Source organism: Perna viridis, chromosome 1, assembly GCF_037379345.1.
Source record: "Perna viridis isolate PV_CMFRI_1.1 ecotype Kerala chromosome 1, ASM3737934v1, whole genome shotgun sequence".
Classification (NCBI taxonomy): domain Eukaryota; kingdom Metazoa; phylum Mollusca; class Bivalvia; order Mytilida; family Mytilidae; genus Perna; species Perna viridis.
This window is the reverse complement of record NC_142445.1, coordinates 17924168-17943856: the sequence shown is the minus strand read 5'-3', so window position 1 is coordinate 17943856 and position 19689 is coordinate 17924168. Positions and strand designations below refer to the sequence as shown.

Sequence of the window (19689 nt, the reverse complement as noted above, 5' to 3'; positions counted from 1 at the left end):
TTGTTTTGACTAATAATTGTAGAACAGTTGGGGCCATAAATGATAACCCCCTAAAATCAAAACTAAACGTCCTTTTGTGGTTTTAGAACCTTGTTATAAAATTATATAAAGACCAACCAAGTATTTACAGACGACCACACAGCCAAAGATAAAAAGACATAATATCTCCTGTCTGAACTTTATATTATTGGAACATTTGGTATGAATTTTATTCAAGTGGTTGTTAACTGTCATTAGAGCACTCTAAAACAAAGGGGAATTTTAATACCCACAATAGTAGCCAGTCATCATTGATTTTAGGACTTGCTGTTTATACCCGTTACCTTTTATATTAACTTTATCCAAATCCTCTTGGATACGTAAATATGACAGAACTCACATAGCAAATTATTTATAATGGAGTAAATTATCAAAATACGAAGCACTCACGAGTCATCAATAATTTCCAAACCTACCAGAGAGATATAAATTTTGATTAGAATCCATTTACAAATATAGAATGTTAATAAGTGTGACTGACAAACACATGCCTTGCACTTTTACGTGCAGCAGGGGGCAAGTATGGACACCCATCAAAGCTTGATACAGAATATTATTGATTCCAATTAAATATTGACATAGAATAAGAATTTGACCAGAATCAATGTGGCCCTTTTTTCATCAAAGCTCCAGACACAAGCAAAATTGATTCCATCCTTTTATTGTGATACGGCACCTTGTGGTATAAAAAAGATTCATGTACTTTAATAAATGTATAGTCAAGTTATTTACATGTATAGTCTTATTGACCAGACATCATAAAAATGCTTGTTTCTGGCCTTTTTTGGTCCTCATCTCCTACATGGTTGTAAGTCACAACTGCTAAAATCAATCCAAGTCTTCCTTTTTGTAGTATGGCACTCTTTTATATAATTCAGGGGCGGATCCAGTATTTTAGATTTAAGGGGGGGGGGCGCACAAATAAAATTTCTTTAAGGTTAATTTTTTTAATATTCTAGAGTGGGTGTTTGTTTGTTTGTTGGGGTTTAACGTCCGAGCAGCACTATTTCAGCTATATTCAGACAATGAACATGAAATTGGTGATAAAATGAACATGAAATGATGAAATGAAAAAGGGATGGGACACAAGGACAATGGGGTCGACAAATTTTGATTGCCACTGGAAATAGGGAAAGGTGTGTAGGGTCAGGCAATTTAGCCTCCTGTGGCGGAGCCCTATGGTTCCTACTCCGGGAGAATACCACAGTAGGGTTCTTTAACGTGCGAGGAACGTGGCATCTTTCCCAACACGGTGCACCACTATGGTTTGCGGTCAGGTTTTCCGTATTATAGCCTGACAACCCCCGCATGTAACACGCCAGGGGCACCCCATTCCACCTCCTGGGGCACTATTTAGTCGCCTTTTACGACAAGCTTAGCGCTGCTGCAGCTCTATTCTTTTGACACCCGGATCTGCACAGGTCTCTAGAGTGGGTGTAATGTAGATATCTTTTTGTGGTAAAATTAGCGATAAATTAAAGTTTCAACCTAAAACCGCCTAAATCTACCCCTGATAACCCATGCTTTTTAATTTTAGTGGGGGCGCACGCCCGCCACACCCCCGCCTGAATCAGCCCCTGTAATTTCAGAGAGATCCATGAACTTATTCAAGTTATTGTCTGGAAACCAAATTGTCTACAATTGACATTATATGGACTGCATTTTTTTTGTGGTCATACAAAAATAACTTCTGCTACATCTGTCATCCAGTATTTTAAATTTCATTAAGCAGCTTCAGTTAGTATTAACTAGGATGCCTGCTACATCGCAGTCGATTGAGCAAAGTGGACACAGTACTACATGTAAATTGACGGATCCAAAAAAATGAGTAATCATTTTGAAGGATCTACGGACATCTACCATACATCAATGGTTACAGTTTTGTCCAAATTGCTGTAGTGGTTTAAGAGGAGTTGACCATTTACCTTTCAGGGGGGTCTTGGGTTTTTTTTTACTCAGCGCCCAAAAAATGTGTACTTTTCGAACACATGTAAGCGATTTTTCTTTTTTTTTTATTCACATTACTTATTTTACTTTACCAAATCATCGTTTCTCCAATGTCAGGATAGAAATATTTTTAACATCCAAAGACAAAAATACCTAGCCCCCCCCCCCCCCGGAAGTTAAATGATGCATTTCTGAGCAGTTTCGTGCCGATGAACTTTCCTGGAAAAAATGGTTTAATCTGGGACTAAGAAGCTGTTCTATTGGTCCCAAGTTTATTTTGACAAAGGTGTATGGGGTACGACGACGATGACGACACCGACAGACGCAAAGTGAAGGCTTTAATAAAAGTTGATATGGCCCGTTGAGGAAAAAACCTCCACCAAAATACACTTGCAAACTACTTGACTGCTCCAGACATGCGTTGCGTCTATGACGTATTTTTGGAGCGATCAATTAAAGTTCAGCAGTCTCTACCTGTAATCCTGGTGCTATCAGCTTCCCTCCAAGTTAGTGGACAGCAAGAGTAACCTCGATTTTTATTTCATCAAGAATTCCGCTTTTGTGCACACTATACGGGACTTTCTTGGTCTGGTTTGAGGGTTTTAACGTTTTTTTCATTGTTGAAGACCCTCATACAACATCAAGACGCAGAAGAAGCATTGAAGCCCTGTTCTTTGAAATCAGTTATTTTCAGTGTATCGTTCGTTTTTTTTTTTTCAGACGCACATTCACTCCGTACCCACCTTTTTATATGTAAAAACAAATATGTGATCAACCCCGGGCCTGGGACTTGCTCGGAAATTTGAATGAATTGGCCAGAAAAGTCGAAAGACGACTTTCTAGCATTTTGTCCTATTATTCTGCAAAATTTCCTGTTAATTATCAAAGAATTACGCCCAAGTAGGGAGTTTACACATGAAAATGGCGAGGGATCCGGACTTCGGCCTCGCCTTTGGATGCAGGTGTTTAAACACATAAAAGGGGAAAGGTTTACCTCCCAGACTTCAGAAGGTGTTTTTATTATACATAAAAGTGGGGACATTTACCCGCATACTTTGGGTGCAGGTTTTTTTACACATAAAAAGGGGGAAAGTTTACTTTGACATATCCTAAATGTGCAAAAATGTCATTTCCTGTTTGTTTGTGATTGATGATCCAGTTGTTTTTTGTTTTGTTTTGTTTTGTTTTGTTTTTTTTTTGGGGGGGGGGGAAATTTGTGAGGGAAAGGGGAGCTAGATAGAACACCTTTTGATATTTGACTCAAAACAATGGGTATGGGGTTTACCAGTCATGCCAGTTTACTAATAAAAAGGGGGACGGCACAGGTGCAAATGTTTACACATAGAAGGGGGAGGTTTATTTTGACACATTCTATGCCTTTCCGTGTCTGGACAATTTTGCACCTCAGGAAAATGGTGGATGTTGTTTAATTAAGCAAAATAATGATATTAAAATACTGTGTAACACATGTACACACGATTGGGGCAGTACTTCGATTGAGCATGCTTGAAAGCGTATTATTACACAACGACCAATGAAGGTCTCCAAATTTGGATTTTGTGTTTTCCGTAGAAAAAAAAAAGATTGTTTCAAAGACAAATTTATACCTCATATTATAAATATATTCGACCTTGTATGGTTTCAGAGGAGTTACAGCTCAAAGAAATCGGTCTCTTCCTTAAGTAGTATAGATGTTATTTATTATCAACAGGGCAAGTTAATAACAAAAGTAAAAATGAAATTATTTATTAGATTATAAATGCTGTACAGAATGACAAGTGAATGATAGATCAGATTCATTATATACAGAGTATAACTTACATGTATATACATTTAAAAACAATTTCTAGAATATTTAAATAAACTAAAAAAAGTTCTTTATGTCTTTAACAAATAAAACAAAATATTTCAACAGCCAGGAAGCTTTTTTTCTAACTTACTATGTTAATCATTCAACTATTAACAATAACTGAAGACTTTACAATTGAAAAAAAAGTCAATAATTCTTAGAGCACTATCCTTAATAACAACCATATTTATACAATGGGCAACAAGAATTTAAATATTTGTATTTTGTAATGCACAATTCCCTATTTGAACTTTATAGAGCTCTATTCTGTTTCTTGATAACGAGCAAATATATTTTTCTTGGCAGCTTCTTTATATGAGTCTCCACCACCAGCAACATTACTGGCTCCTCTCATACCAAGTCCAGCTGTCGCATTCCTTCTTTGGGTCTGGAATGAACGTAACTTATGATCAATACATGTTCAAATAATGACTGAAAAAAAAAAAACCAAAAATAAAAAACAGCATTTTATAGATTTTGAAGCTCTTGTTGCTGGAGGTGTCAAATTCAGCAATATGAACAGAAACTTCTGTGACTTTGATAATTCTATAAGGTGCTATTAAGACTGTCTCATTACAACACATGAGGTAAAGGGTGGGGCACTTCTAAGATTTATACATGGGTGTTTATCAAAGCTTTTGATAAGTTGAATGAAATGTAAAGACAACTTAAAATTGCATCTATGGGTGTCCCTCCCTAGGCAAACAAAATGCCTTCCACACATACCTTATATGTTTTAATGGAACACCATAAGCAAGGAGCTCTATTTGGCAGGAGTAAATTCCTATTATCTAATTGTACACTTCCTTTTAAAAATTACTGCAATTCTTGTTTAACCTAAACACAATTATTTCCTCAATGATCAATAGACCAAACCTTTGTTAATCATGAAAGAAAGTTCTCGAACTTTATACAATATACTAGGATTATTTTTTTTTAATTCAGGTTCCTACAGGAAAGTTCAAATGAAAATTAACTTCATTTTGATAGCTTTATCCTTTCCTAAGTTGACAGGAAATAGAAATTCTGGAAGGGGTTTTGAAGGATTTCTATGCCAGTTTTTAAAATTGACTTACTGATATAGGAGCAATCATTCCCTGTCTGTTCTTCCCAAGACCTTCTCCAGCTGACCAGCCCATTTTTTGTAACATTTTATTTCCAATATTCTCCCCACCAATACCTGATTTAGTTGGCTCAACAAACCTACAGAAAAATGATAAAGAAATAATAACCAATCAATTTTAAACATAGAGCCAGTGTTAAATGTCTTATTTGTTTTATAAAATTCTTCATTTAGAAATACTTCATTACAAAATTGTTGAATTATACCAATCACATAAAAAAATCAACACACATTCATAAAATCATCTCACTTACGGTACAGGTTCCTCTTGTCTTCTTTGTCTTGGTTCAGGAGGGGGAGGTAATCCATATTTCTGTCTCCTTTCTTTAGCTCTATCCCTGTATTGCAGGTTACCAATATCACTACCAGGCATACTCACACCTTTTGATCTGTATAATTTCTCAAGGTTTTCCTGAAAAAATTATTGATCCTTTCAAAAAAAGTAGAAACTATACAAGTATACAAATAACAAAAATATTCTCAATTCATCAAAGAAATCAAACTTAAAAGATCTATAGCACAAATAAATTCAAAAGATCTACTACATATACCAGACAGACATCTCAAAACACAAAACAATACTTCACATTTTAGAAATTACCATGCAATGATGAAAAGTTCATGGGCACAACAGCAAAAAACTAAAATTTATTTTCCTTACTTTATGCAAGCCTGACATTTGTTGATGTTTGACTAAAATTTCTTTGGTTTGGAACTGCCTTTTACACAACAGACAAGCTAATTTTGACCAGTCTGTTAGTTTACTTTCATCAACAGAATTCTGAGAGTCATCTTCTCCATCAGAGTCACTATCCCCACCATAAGATGCCACAAGCCCTGCTGCATTAGCTGCTTGCTGTGAAGGAGTCTTACTAGTTGTACCACCCTGCAATAAAAATAATTAAGTTAAAATATCTACCTCGTCAAAACAGACAAGGAGGATGAACATAAGTAAACCTTTCAAAGGGGCAAAAAATAAGAGTACCTTAACAAAAACAATACATGTATATTGTGACATACCTGTATTAAAAGTTTCATACAAAAAAATATAGTAAAAGAAGGACTTAACAAAGAATTTTATGGAATACTCTTTACGCCCAAGTTACCAAGTACAGTAAAAGATTATAAGATTAAACAGCTATTTTTGGTCGTCCATGCATGAATGAACGGATCTTGGAGCTCCAAAGGCCGTTCATGTAATGTTTGGGAGTGGAGAGATCCGTTCATACATGCATGAACGACCGAAAATAGCTGTTTAATCCTTATAATTCTATCCTGATATTTGGGAATTATTGTTTTGAAATGTGTTGAGCCAGGTAAATGTATTTATAAAATCTAGTTCTGGGACAATTAAATTTTGGAGCAAATTTACTGGTAGTTACATTTTAAGCATTTATAAGTTTCTTTCCCTGAGCTGAAAGTTACTCTCTAAACAAACTTGACTGGTAAAATCAATGTGGACGTAATAAACTATTCTTACGGCTATATTATGCAGTTTAGTTCATTGCCACACTCTTTCAAACTATAAGGCCGCCATATCGGTTTCAAGTTGACTGGCGTTCATGCATGTATAAACGACCTTGCGAAGTTTATGCAAGTATGAACTTCTGGCAAAGACGTTATCAACCAGTCAAAAACGGCTATAAGCATGAAGAATCTCATGATTAGAATTATAAAGAAATAACATTTTAAGTGTACTCAAAATATAAAATAAGTACATAAACCTACCAAAACAGGTGGTGGTGGCATCAGTGTCTTGTCATCTGATAAATTGCCTTTAACCTGAAATGAAAAATTGAATTCTGTATATACTTTCAATTGCTTTATATCATTTGCAAGCACCTTTTAATGGTATTCCTCTTTAGAAGATCTCTCTTTTATGTTTTCTTTAAAACATTATTGAGAAATGAAAAATCACTCCTTCATTTGTGTAGATACTTACACTCATCTCTAAGATAGCAAACCCAGCATCTGCAGTAGCTGATTCCTTCTTCTCCTCTGCTGCCCTGCTCCCTGATATTGTCTGGAATGTCTTGTTAAAATTCTTAATGGTCTCTTTCTGTGCATTCAATGTTTTAGCCCATTTCTCCATATCCTATATTGGAAATAAGATATATGACACTTCTTACTTACAATACCGAGTTGTTATGTACTTTAGATGTTAAAAGTACATACGTAATTCTGCAATTGGACTGTTGAAATAACAAATAAATATGTTTAATACATTTTCTAACACTTCACACCTGTGCAAGGTAAGATGAATAAAAATACATCCCAATTAAAACACTCCTACAACTGTGTCATTTTGAAACCCAAAAATAGTACTAAAATGTATATAAATTAGCTTCAAACTTAAACTAATTAAAAGATACTGGAAACCAGTATAAAATCATTAAAATACCTTTGCTATTTTCTTAGCAACTTTGACTTTTTCTTTCTTGTCTTTAGGTTCCTTTTTCTCTTCACTGTTACTATTGGCAGATTCATCTCCAGTTGGAGCAGGCAGATATGTATATTTCTCAGCATCCCAATATAAAAATTGTCCAGTTTGTGCATTATAGTAATACTGGAATAAAGAATTGATACTTCAAGTTTCACAAACAGCTGCATTAAAGACAATGACAACCCTATACCCCCTTTTTTCAGTGTAAAAAATCCCTGGGCATGGACAAGACAAATGTATGCTCATAGAAATATCAAATACACAAATCAGCACTAACTAAAAGTCACAGAGAAACTTAGTCAGTGTATAATCTTAGCCACTGAATTACCTTACCTGTGTATTAGCATCGTAGTAAAGCCCTGTAGAGGGATCATAGTAATAACCAGAAGTCTCTTCATACTGATACTGAGAAACATCTGGTGGTGCTAGAAAATTAAATATTTTGTGGTTGACCAAACTTTAAGAAAAATAATAATTATATATACCCGCTTAATATATTATGTATACTAATTGATATTTAATGACCTTGTTGAAAGCAAAAGATATAAATGACGTCTTTTTTTAAACATTTGTAATTCAATAGACTACATTAATGTTATGTCTTCAGAACTTTTTTTTTTTTTGGAAGGGGGGGGGGGGGGGAGAAAATCCTATTCCCTAATGATAAAAACATGAACATAATAACTAACAGTAAGCACTTTTGTTTGAAGACATCAAAACCTCAGGTGAAATTTAACTACTAGAAAGAAATCAATAAACTGTACATGTCTCAATGTCTTAGTTGTATACATTATACTTACGATACACAGGATATTCTTGTCCAGCTTGTATTTGTGCTTGGTCCTGTGCAGGTGCTGGTAGTTCAGGTACTTGGCCTTTCACCTTTTTCATTAAATAACAATAATCTATTAGCACAGAGATATGTTTCATGTTTCACATGGTTGCTACTATTTAAAAGTCTCAAAGACAATTCATCATGACTGCAGAGGCATTTGCATGAAACAGATACGGAACTTTTAATGTTATGTAGTGATGCTAATGTAAATGCACACCGAATTTGATTGACAGAGCACAAGTCCTCCATATTAAACTGATGTATACAGAAAATTAACATTAAAATTTTAGTGTGGAAGGTGATGTGGGGGAAAAAACCCTTAGTCTTGCCATTTTTGTCAAAAGAGAGACAAAACTAACCCTTTCTTGTTCCTATCATAATTCAACACACTTTGAAAAGAGCACACAAAGAATTAAGTTTTCCACTTAAACAGAAAAATTGTGTTTCAAATAACAATCTACCTGTTTATTAACTAAGTGTTTGACAGCATTGGCCTGTTGAATAGCAGCTTGGGCCACAGCAGCAGCAGCATTTGTAGAGTCAGCTAAAAATACATAACAACATTCTTCATGAACTGTCTATTGAAAATATGAATTAGAAGAAACTGCACTTAAAAATAAGAATGTATACAAGGATCAAGTTTAGTTTGCATTTTTTTCCAAAATAAATACTTATCAGGAAAGTTGTATGAAAGAAACTAGGAAATTGTGAAAATCAATACTTACTACATAAATTGATAGTATACATGAAAAACTACCAATTGTATCATTAAATATTTGTATTCTGATAACTCCAGTAAGAATAATTACTTTGTGTAGGAGTACAAGTGACAGGTACATAACTACCATCATAGTATTGTGAGTAGTCATAACTCTGCCCCTCATAATACTGTCCACTGTACTGTGACTGGTCATATTCTGTACCTTGCTGCTGATAATAATTGTCATAAAAAGTCTGAAAAGACAACAATGTAGGACTTGGGAAAAGACAACAATGTAGCACTTGGGAAAACAATTGAAACCGGTACAAACTATAAGAAATTTATCCTGCCTTAATAAAAAAAAGTTTCAAACTATTACTTAAACAGAAAGCTGATATGCGACTGGAAAACACATGGTAAAAACCCATCAAGTTATATTACAATGTATCATATAGTTATAAGCAATTTTTTTAATGTTCCATGCGTAAAAACTTGCAATAATTTACAAATATAATTATTTCACTCTCAAGAATTTCCTGCCGCCCAGAACATCACAACGTTAACAATCTCAAAAAATAAATTATGTTGGAAAAAGCAATAAATTATGGAGAAACTCTATATGCATGAATTAAACAAGATAATAAATAGGTTATCATGAATAAACAAAATATAATTATTGGTGCAAAGAATGCTTGAAGATATAACTAGTTAGCAGGACAATCAAGGGGTTCTTCAACACTTGTGATCACATTTTGGTTATTCACTCTTTCCAATAAACTATCCTTTTACTATTTCAATCCAAAAAAGAATTCTTCAGTTTTAGCATTTTGATAGTGAGAGCAAAACTGTAACATCTCATAAGTCATGCAGTACTGTAAAAACCAACGAAAATATCCACACAGTGAAGTTGGCTGGATAAATATAAGACAGTAATTTTTTGTACTTTATCTATATACCTACCTGATCAGTATACTGTGCATTCAGTGTAGCCATTACTGTAGAGAATGTGTTTTTGGCAAAATTGACAAGTATCTGTTTACCATCAACTTCAAATGGCACACTTTGTAAACAGTTCATCAACTGTGTTGCCTCCATAACAGACCCAAGTTCCAGAAATCCATATCCTTTAGAGATGCTAGTAGTCTGATCTCTCATGACCTGTATGTTCTTCAGGTCTGAAATTCTCACTGCAGCTAAGGCACGAATCAAGTTGTCCTCTGTAGTCAGCGCATCTAAACCACGAAATATCAATGCTGAAAGAGAATGTTCAAATTAATTCAACTACTTTTCCTTGGCAACAGATATGCATTTAAATGGTTCATTTTGACATACACACTGTAACTTTAAGAGAAATAATCTTGACTTTACTAGATTAGGTAAATGAATGTTACAAAATGTAATCTCCATTACTTTAAATTGAAAAATGAGCATTATTGCAGACTTACTATTGCATGGATTGGTACCAACTTGATCAAAGCCATCTGTTTCATTCTTCCTATCAGATTCTGAAAATTGACAAACCATTTGAGTTATTATCTGCACTGAACTGATATTCACCAATGTTAACACTGAAGCCTGTATCTTGTAATGCCAGTCACACTTAGCAACCAATGTTTCTCTCTTTAACTATCATGGCTGTTGTGATTTTCAGCTTACTACTGTATGTAGATCAGTAAGCAGTAGTCATAATTAGTGATATGGTCACACAAATTTTTATATAGGGGTATTTCCTTTCTCAGAAAGGATGATGCAATTCTGACACTTCTATTTTTTTAATGTTAAAGGGATGCAGTTTGAATATAAAAAAAATCTTTTTGTTAATGGAAATGAATGAAAAGACCAGATAAAGCAACTTTGATAGTAAAAATATTAATCAGATTTCTACCATTGTAGAAGTTCCGATTTGACATAGACAAGTGAAATCCATCCATATTTTCCTCTTTTCACTTGAAACTCCAAAATTTGCAAATCTCTGAGTTTTAAAAAGAAACTGTCATTTAAAAATGACTTTGAAAGTATCAGAAAATATGGATGTCTTGATTAATTAATGACATGATGACCCTGAACAATTTGTCCTTTTATCCATGGAAGAATAAAGGTTAATCTACCATACCTTCTCTAGACAAATTGCACTTGAAACAATGGTCCCTTCTCTTGAAATTATGGACACCACACTAGAAGTTAAAAATTTACATCATATGATAGCAAAATTTGTTGTACAATTTCATCTCCTGAGTGATATGGGACAAACTTGTAACAATGATTGAATTTACTAAACTTACCTTCTTCAATATATATATATCTTTTTAGTTATAAAAAAGCAAATACAGATGTAATGAGGATTTCTTAATTTTACTGATCAATTTAATTCATTTATCTTGGTATGTATGCTTGGATTCTTTTTTTTTAAATTGAATTTTCGACAGCCACTAGAAAAGTTGAAAAATTTCCAATAGCAATCCCCAATTTTGGCCCCCCACATATTATTTCCTTTTTAAGGAGACGCGACACAAAAAATTATTTTTTTCAATTTTGGGTTTATTAGATTTATTACACCCAATATATATGATCAAAAAGCCCCTTGTAGTCACTTACTTCATTTAATTGAAGATAAATAGATTCAAAATCAAAGATAACCCAAGCCATACAAATTTTAATTAGCCATGTGGTCATGTGATCATGTTACGTCATTGGTTCTCAATTCATAGATCGAGTGGTTGAAATGCATGGGGCTTCTGCATTTTTTACATGATTTCTACAACTGAGAGTGAAAATATTGATAGTTCTGGTTAGCCAGTGGATATAAACTTACAGTTGTATAATTTAAACCACTTCGAGAAGAAAATGATATACAATGTTGGAAATATCAAACTTTCACATGTACGAAGACTAGACTATCCACAGTGAGCCAATGCCACCTATGTTCGAAGACTACATAGATATATTTCATCATGTTCTGTTATGTAAGATTGAACTTTTTACATGAAGTAAATTAAATTCATATTCTGAGATTTAAACTGTTCTGATCCCGATCTTCAATGAAAATACTGATTTCACCCCCTTTTACAGAACGTGAACTCCTGACAAGTGTACCAGTACCAAGGAGTGAAATATAGTCTTCGCAGGTACAGCTAGAGTATAATACAAACATGTTTATTTTTTATTGGTTTTTGATAATTTTATTTGAGAACCCATAAGGGTTTCGTGCTGAAGCTTCCTCAAGTGCTAAATCTTTTTTTCTAAAATTAAATATTTGAACTGACCTATAAAAAAAATATTGTCCGTAACAGAAAACCTCCTTTAAACTCACCTAGGTATACCTATTATATATTGTGTATTGTATCAAACTCCATGTAAATTGTTTTATTTCAAAATTTATAAACCATAAGAAATTCAATTATATCAGTCATACACCTGTGAAATCACGTATTGGCCATAATTAAGTCTACTGGGCTTGTTTACTGATGTAACCCAGCAGCAAAGAAAGAACGATACACAGTGTCGTTATTTTAGTTGTACTCTCCTGTTGAAGTCCTAAAAATAATGTGCTAAGTAGTTGTGCATTCTCCATGCAGGGATGTATGCCTAACGAAAATGAAAAGCTGACAGAAAAGAAGATCTTTAGTCTTCCTACTTTCTAAACACGATTATTGCACAGATACACAGATCAGTATACGACTCTGCATCATATATACAAGCAATTTTCGGGCAAGTGTTTACATTTTCAATGCACCCAAATGGAGATTGAGAACCAAAGACATAGTACTTAAATATATGGTAATTGAGCATCACTCCTGGTTTTCATTTATGCATATCAATTAGGTCTTCGTGAAAACAGATAAATCATTCTAACTTTATTTAGCAGTAACCTGCTGAGAAACATTTGTTGCACTTGTATCAAAACAAACTATAGTTCTTATAAATATAAACCTTTATAAAATGATATTTTTTGTGTCACGTCTCCTTTAATACAGACATTAAAATCTTGACAGTTTAAGGAAAAGATAAATTCATTTAGCATGTCAAACTTATTTAGTATAAAGTATGACATAAGTTTGGTTTAATGTGTCATATTCATGTGCTTTGTTAAAAATTTCTGAAGTTGTGACTTGAGCAAAATGATTGAAACCTCAATGTATACCTTGCCACATGTCCAGTCTGTTTTGTGTACATTTTTCTCTGGTCCAGACTTGGGTGTACTGTAATGCATACTGACTGGATACTGATTCTGTAGTTTAAGTCTTCCCTGTTGACATAATAAAAAGGAATTAAAAGCAAGATATGGTGAACTTTTCCCTTTCACACTGCCAAACAACACAGAACCCGTGTTGTGCCCTTGATGTGAATATTAAGTCAATTCTAAAGAAAACAACAGCCAAACATCAAGTTTTTTTCTACTAAACCTTTCTTGTTATCTAGAGATAATCTCTACATTCTTCATATTTTACAAGGATGGTATAAATATATACAAAAATATCTTAAGACTTTTGGAATCCATATACCATCACAAGAAGTAGTTTGGGTACCTTAAATTAACCACAACTTTTTCACAGTTAACCAACTATTTTAAAATTTTCTTTCTTTGTAAACCAATTTACATCCTAATTATAAATCTAGTAATTGTCTTAAGCCTTCGTTAAGTTGAATTCCTTCATGAATAAATGGTTATTGAAGCAAATGATATTACATATTTGTGACAATCTGTTACATGAATACACTCTGCAGTACTCAAAATAATCCGTCTGTGATCTTAGTAAGTAGAGATAACTTGCAGACAAACAGACAGAAGTGATGGCCATTTCCGTCACCTTAATAGCAAAAAAAAAAAAGAAAAAAAAAAGAAAAAACCATTCAGACCAATAGAGGAAATTTTGTTTCCCTTTATCCTAATTATAACAGATTATAAGGAAGATACAATTGTAGCTCATAAAGCTATATCGTCAATCAAGATTTTACTTGTTGCTTCAACAATTTCTTCAACCATTTTTCTTTAATGATTTATGTCATCACACACAGAAAAGTAGGTCAATCAATCAAAGAAATGCAAGGATATCAAGTTAATTTTGAGCAAGCACCCAAAACTTTACCAAATCTCAATTTAATTAACTAGTCCCACTTCCTTATATGGTAAGGGATTAAGTATGATGACACATTTTTTCTTAAAATTCTACTTTACGACAAAACAAGGTTTTCGACCTGATGTTGATCCATCCAGCGCTGTGCATCTGCTATACTCTGAAACTCCACAAAAGCAAAACCTCGGGATGCACCTGTATAAATGATCATTGTACTCATTAGAAAAATCACCACCATTATGGAGATCGGGCTTTAAAATGATAAAAAGTATAAAATACTTCTCTAGCAAATGGCAAGACCTTAATATAATAAACACAACATATTAGTCATATCTTCTGATGTAGATATACCTACCTTCAACTCAGTTGTTATGCATCTCACTAGCAAAGGGCTAAATACTGAAGGCTACAAAATTCTAAATTTACCAAGAGAATACCACAACTTAGTCTTAGCCAGCAAGAAACTAGACTTTAAATATGAAAATTGTAAATTAATTTTATTGTTATGCCATATTTGTCCATCTTAACTGTTAGAAGGAAAGTCATAACAAAGACCATTAATTTTAACAATAACCTCCTACTGGAATCATATTGTTGAATACTTATTAAGTGATTTTGCATTGTGTTCAGTGTATGTTGAAATCATTTGTAAATGACATTCATTGACAACATATTTTAGTTTTTTTTTATTTGAAGGCTGTTAATACATGCATCTTTATGCCATCTTGCCATTTGCAGAGAAGCAATTCCTAAATAACTGAAAAGTGGGCTTGTGAGGACCAAGTGAGTTTGAGACACCTCTGAAGAAAATCAGAACATGGTTTCTTACCAGAACTTCTCCTCATTAGTCTGACATCTTTAACAGGTGCTCCAAACATCATCAATTCTCCACGGATCTGAAAATATTTAATCATCTGTAAAATTAAGATACTATGGTATGCTTTAGTCATTGCATGTAAACTATTTCAAACCCCAATACAGTTTAAATTTTAGTTATGTATTCTACAATTTATGTTCCTATAATGAAAGTTCTTTTCATTGCAACTTAAGTAAATTAAAATAACGGTAATATATAATTTATGCTTTAACTTTGTAGACCTGGGGTAAGGAGGTAAACCAAATTGAAACGTTTTCAGTCACTAGAACGTTTGAATGAATCCCGATACCCAAGCTTCAATGTGACAATAAAACAAAAGGGAAATAACTCAAAGAAAGGGGTTCAACATCTAAAACAAAGATGTGAGCCTCAAGCAACTTTGCTCTTTCTAGAATAATAACGTAAAGAACTGATTAAATGTTTCAATGAGTACATTGAGGAATACATCTATCACTTGGTGGGAACATACTAAGATTCCTTAACATAAAAAGTTCAAATTGAAATATGAAATTTTTGCTGTCATGAGACAGTAGAGCTAACCAATAACCTTGCAATTTTATTACCCCTTAAAGTTGTTTTCTTGACATCATTGGTGATAGTCATAAACGGACAATTCCTTGAAATTTCGCAATGATAAAATCCAAATGTCAAGTGCTCAAAATATTCCAAAGGAATCATAGAGAAAAAGGTTTCACATATAAATAACTTGTGAAAGTTGAATATGACAAAATACCAAATGGCTGCTAAATAATTAATGAAGTTGCTGTAATCCTCCATTTAATCATAAGCATATTGTCTGAAGCACCTTTTCAATTACTTTTTACACATAATCAAATTTGTGTTGACATTTAGCATCGAATAAATCTGCATAAAAATTAAGAAATGTTTCAAAAAAATGGGTTGAGGTAATTGACTTCCCTTTTTTACAACCGATTCTTGAAAATTAATGAACTAATTCTTACATCAGTTTCTTCAATATTCTGTGGCAGGCCTCTCAGTAGAATAGTGTTAGTTGGTGTATCAGTCATCCATTTCTCACCACCACGATCATCACCACCTCGGTAATCTCTATAGCTGTCACCATCTGGGGACCCAGCCTGTAAATACATTATGACATTCAGATACAAAGGAATCTAAGGTATTCATACATGAAATGAACGACTACTTGTTGGCTACAATACAATGTAACCTTGCAGGTGTGGGCAGTATGCAAATTTTTTTTCCCATGAACTTGACCAGTAAATTTCACAAGGACAAATTTTGAAAGTGTATTCATTAACAGTTGCTATCAAAGTGAAAATCAAAGAACATAAGAGAAAAGCTTTAAATGCTTTCCTGATACTGTAATAATTCCTAAAGTAATTTAGAGTTTAGAAACCTCATCATCATATCTATCCTCTCTGTGTGAACTCCTGTCCCTTTCCCTTCCACTATGTCTCCTATCTCTGTCTCGTCTATCTCTGTCACGATCCCTTCTCCTCTCATGTCTATCTTTGTCTCCACTTCGTCTATCTCTTCTATCCCTGTGTCGCCTCCGCCTTTCTCTATCTCGGTCCCTTTCTCTTGATGTTGGAGAACCATCTCCTTCTTGCGGTTTTTCACATTCTGTATAATCCTCCCCTGGATTGTAAGGCTCTTCATATTCTCCTTCTTCAATATTGTAATTACTACCATTTCCATAGTCATTACAAAAGCCTTCATTGGCATAGCTTTGGATTTCCATGATTTCAAATCTGAAAAATATTTAAAATCTTAATCTACAGTACAATCACTAATCACAAACATATGTGTAACTGTCTCCTCCTTGTCAACAGAGATCTACACTGTTTTCAGTCAATACAGGGGAAAGAACCTAATCGGGAAGGGGGCTGAAACATTTCTATACTTTTTCTGCAGTCAAGCTGCACTTTTTACTACACTCTTCACTGTACAAATGCTTAACTACATTTAATTACTGTGTCCAAACTTCAACTTTCAATTGTTAGTTTTACAAAATTGGAAGGATCACTTTAGTGTATGAAACAGTGACCTTCCATGTCACTGGAAAGCAGATTTTAACTGAGGGAACAATTTTCATCATTTTTAAACAATCCTTTAACATAGAGGCTGAGAACAAGCTCTACATTGAGCCAGACATTTCTTTCCTCAACTAACCACTACAGAAAAGCCTTTGGGAAGTCTAAGACAGCAAATACGATATTGCCAAGAAAAAATTCTTGAAACTTCAAACATCAGTAAGGTTCTCCATCAGGGATTTTTTATTTGATCTGGCAACAAAAATAACCAGTAGGCCATTTTCTTGGCGTCTAGGTTTTGTATATTAAAATTGACATGAAATTTCTCAGCAACGGATATTCTCTCCAATTTAACAATTGTGTTGACACATGGTCATAGTTAATTGACCATAACCAATTTATGACTGAAACCGATCAAAGGTAATTAGACCAGGTGACCTTGACTCACAATATGCTCCTGGGAGGTGTCAAACAGATGTAAAATATATTACTGAGCCAATCAAAACTCTCACCATCTGGTCAAAGGTAAACACAATTATGGCCATGTGCATGTGGCTACATACAAAAACTTCAGGGCCCTGTTATATCATATGATATATTCAGAAACAGATAAACCTTATAACAGAATAAATTAAATCCAATTAACAATGATTATCCCATCAGAAAGTGTCTAAAACACTTCGAAATGCAAGAATTAATAAAAGAAAATGGATGACATTTGTTTACACTTTTGTCACGTGCCTTTTTTGGCAGGAAAATCGGTAAACAAATAGATGGGGATTCCCAAATTCTGGTAAAGAAATACTTATGGCATTAAGTAAAGAGAATTAGAGATAATTGAAAAGGGACACAATTAATGGTCCATGGTGGTTTGCTAGAAATTTTATCACTTGATGAAAGAATCAAGTTAGTTGAAAATTTATAAAAAAAAAATAAAATTATATTTTAAGATAAACTTCATTAGACCACAAAGGACCAAGTTCAACATGTTTTAAAATCAGGGAGTGAATCTTGGATACATGCATCTCATGAATGAAGGGGTTATTTTGATGTATTTACAAAGATAACTAATTACTGGACTTAATACTGTCATATCTTAAAAAATTAGAATAAAAAAAATTTTGGCACCCAATTTGGCAATAATTTCTGAAAATTGGCAGCTGGCAAATTTTTCTGGTGACAGAATATTGAAAGCCAGAGCAGCCCGTCCATGGATGAAAGTTCAACCATGAAGAAGTTTTATAGCACAATTTTCGCTGATGCTGACCCATTCAAGATCCCCGTGCAGGTCCGGGTGTTAAAAGAATAGGCCTGCAGCAACGCTAAGCTTGTTGTAAAAGGCGACTAAATAGTGTTCAGAACCCTAGCCGGAGGTAAGGCGCTCTGCCCACAGAGCAACTAGGATGTGTGCCCCAGGTGGTAGAATGGGGTACCCCTGGCGTGTTACATGCTGGGGTTGTCAGGCTATAATACGGAAAACCTGACCACAAACCATAGTGGTGCACCGTGTTGGGAAAGATGCCACGTTCCTCACACGTTAAAGAACCCTACTGTGGTATTCTCCCGGAGTAGGACCCTACCTACCTCTCCCTATTTCCAGTGGAAATCAAAATTTGTTGACCCTATTGTCCTTGTGTCCCATCCCTTTTTCATTTCATCATTATTTCATGTTCATTTTATCATCAATTTCATGCTCATCGTCTGAATATAGGAATATAGCTGAAATATTGCTGCTCGGATGTTAAACCCCAACAAACAAAACAAACAAACCAATTCAAGATAAAACCATTTTCCATTTTATCGTTTTTTTATTCTGTTAGAATATGAAGCATTAATGGTTGTATAATCAACTGGATTCAGTAACTTATGGCCAGCAAAACTATCAATATCCAGTTTGTGCATGTAAAAACGGGGAGCTTAAAAATAGGATCATGGCAGTTTCATTCTCGCATACTTGGTAAATGTAATTGAGCACCACACCAGTCTACAAAAATATTAGCTAGCTTCCATGATTAAAAACAAATCAAATCTTAGCTTTCTCCAAAAGAGGGATGGTCAAACCATGGCATCCAAATTTTCATGAAAATGACGTAATCAACTTATCAATACCAGTCTATTCGACCCACAAACATTTCAGATCATGACAATTCACAGTTCTGTACCCAAGTCAGACATTTTGGACCAAGATAGTAAGAAAATGCATAAGGACAATAATATCGTATATACCATTTTTGAAGTAAAATAACATGGCTGACAAAAATTATGAAATGACTGGGATTGAGAATTCTAGGTTTCACCATCCTCATGTTATTTGTGTAAGTACACACTTCCCTATTTTAACTTTTTCTATACTCATTGCTACTTTCATTTAGCATTAAAAATATTATGTTCATAAATTACTCTAAACTTATGCTTGTTGTATTGTAAGGTCATAAATCTTGTAATCGTATTTCTTGTATGGTGTAACTTTTGTATTCTCGTCAAGCATTACTACATTTCTTCTAGTAAACGGATAAAACATTAAAACACATACCAGATTTAAATCAAATGAAAATGAATGTGGACTTTCCTAAATTTATCAAAAGATACTCAAAGGATCAAATAACCTCACAGGCGCAATTATCTTCGTCCTTCAAATCAAGATGGCCGTTCGGAACATGGTTTGAAGAAAGGGTAAAGTAATGATGCATAAAATAAATTATTCTGACTCCAAAAGATATTTTTCATATCAAATGAAAAAAACTATGAATTGTTTTGAGAATGAATTTCGACAATCTTACAATCAT

General features: G+C 33.8%; 1 protein-coding gene across 3 annotated transcripts; it reads right to left on the bottom strand.

The window, feature by feature from the left end:
- Window positions 1-3716: 3716 nt before the first annotated feature.
- On the bottom strand, window positions 3717-19571 carry LOC148627555 (RNA-binding protein 5-like). 3 transcript variants are annotated; one of them, XM_088574707.1, is made up of 20 exons: window positions 19515-19571; window positions 16267-16621; window positions 15851-15985; window positions 14841-14907; window positions 14133-14206; window positions 13078-13182; window positions 11050-11110; window positions 10382-10441; window positions 9897-10189; window positions 9046-9190; window positions 8698-8780; window positions 8202-8283; window positions 7735-7826; window positions 7360-7524; window positions 6901-7053; window positions 6687-6740; window positions 5620-5844; window positions 5213-5370; window positions 4912-5038; window positions 3717-4223 (listed from the first exon to the last, which is right to left on the bottom strand). In XM_088574707.1, exons 2-20 carry the CDS (start codon window positions 16609-16611, stop codon window positions 4098-4100), a joined length of 2550 nt encoding a protein of 849 aa, XP_088430833.1. In that variant the 5' UTR covers window positions 16612-16621; window positions 19515-19571; the 3' UTR covers window positions 3717-4097. The 3 variants fall into 3 exon arrangements, with proteins under 3 accessions (XP_088430833.1, XP_088430826.1, XP_088430817.1); XM_088574700.1 differs by having other exon boundaries at window positions 19510-19562; XM_088574691.1 differs by having other exon boundaries at window positions 19437-19560.
- Window positions 19572-19689: the final 118 nt, after the last annotated feature.

What these genes read in the sequence shown, in the direction of transcription:
- LOC148627555 (XM_088574707.1), bottom strand. Translation starts at nt 16,611, where the DNA reads ATGGAAATCCAAAGCTATGCCAATGAAGGCTTTTGTAATGACTATGGA. An exon ending in ACTACGATGCTAATACACAG is followed by an intron (nt 7,525 to 7,734) that starts GTAAGGTAATTC and finishes TCTTTATTCCAG; the next exon opens with TATTACTATAATGCACAAAC. An exon ending in AAATGTCAGGCTTGCATAAA is followed by an intron (nt 5,371 to 5,619) that starts GTAAGGAAAATA and finishes TAATTTTTTCAG; the next exon opens with GAAAACCTTGAGAAATTATA.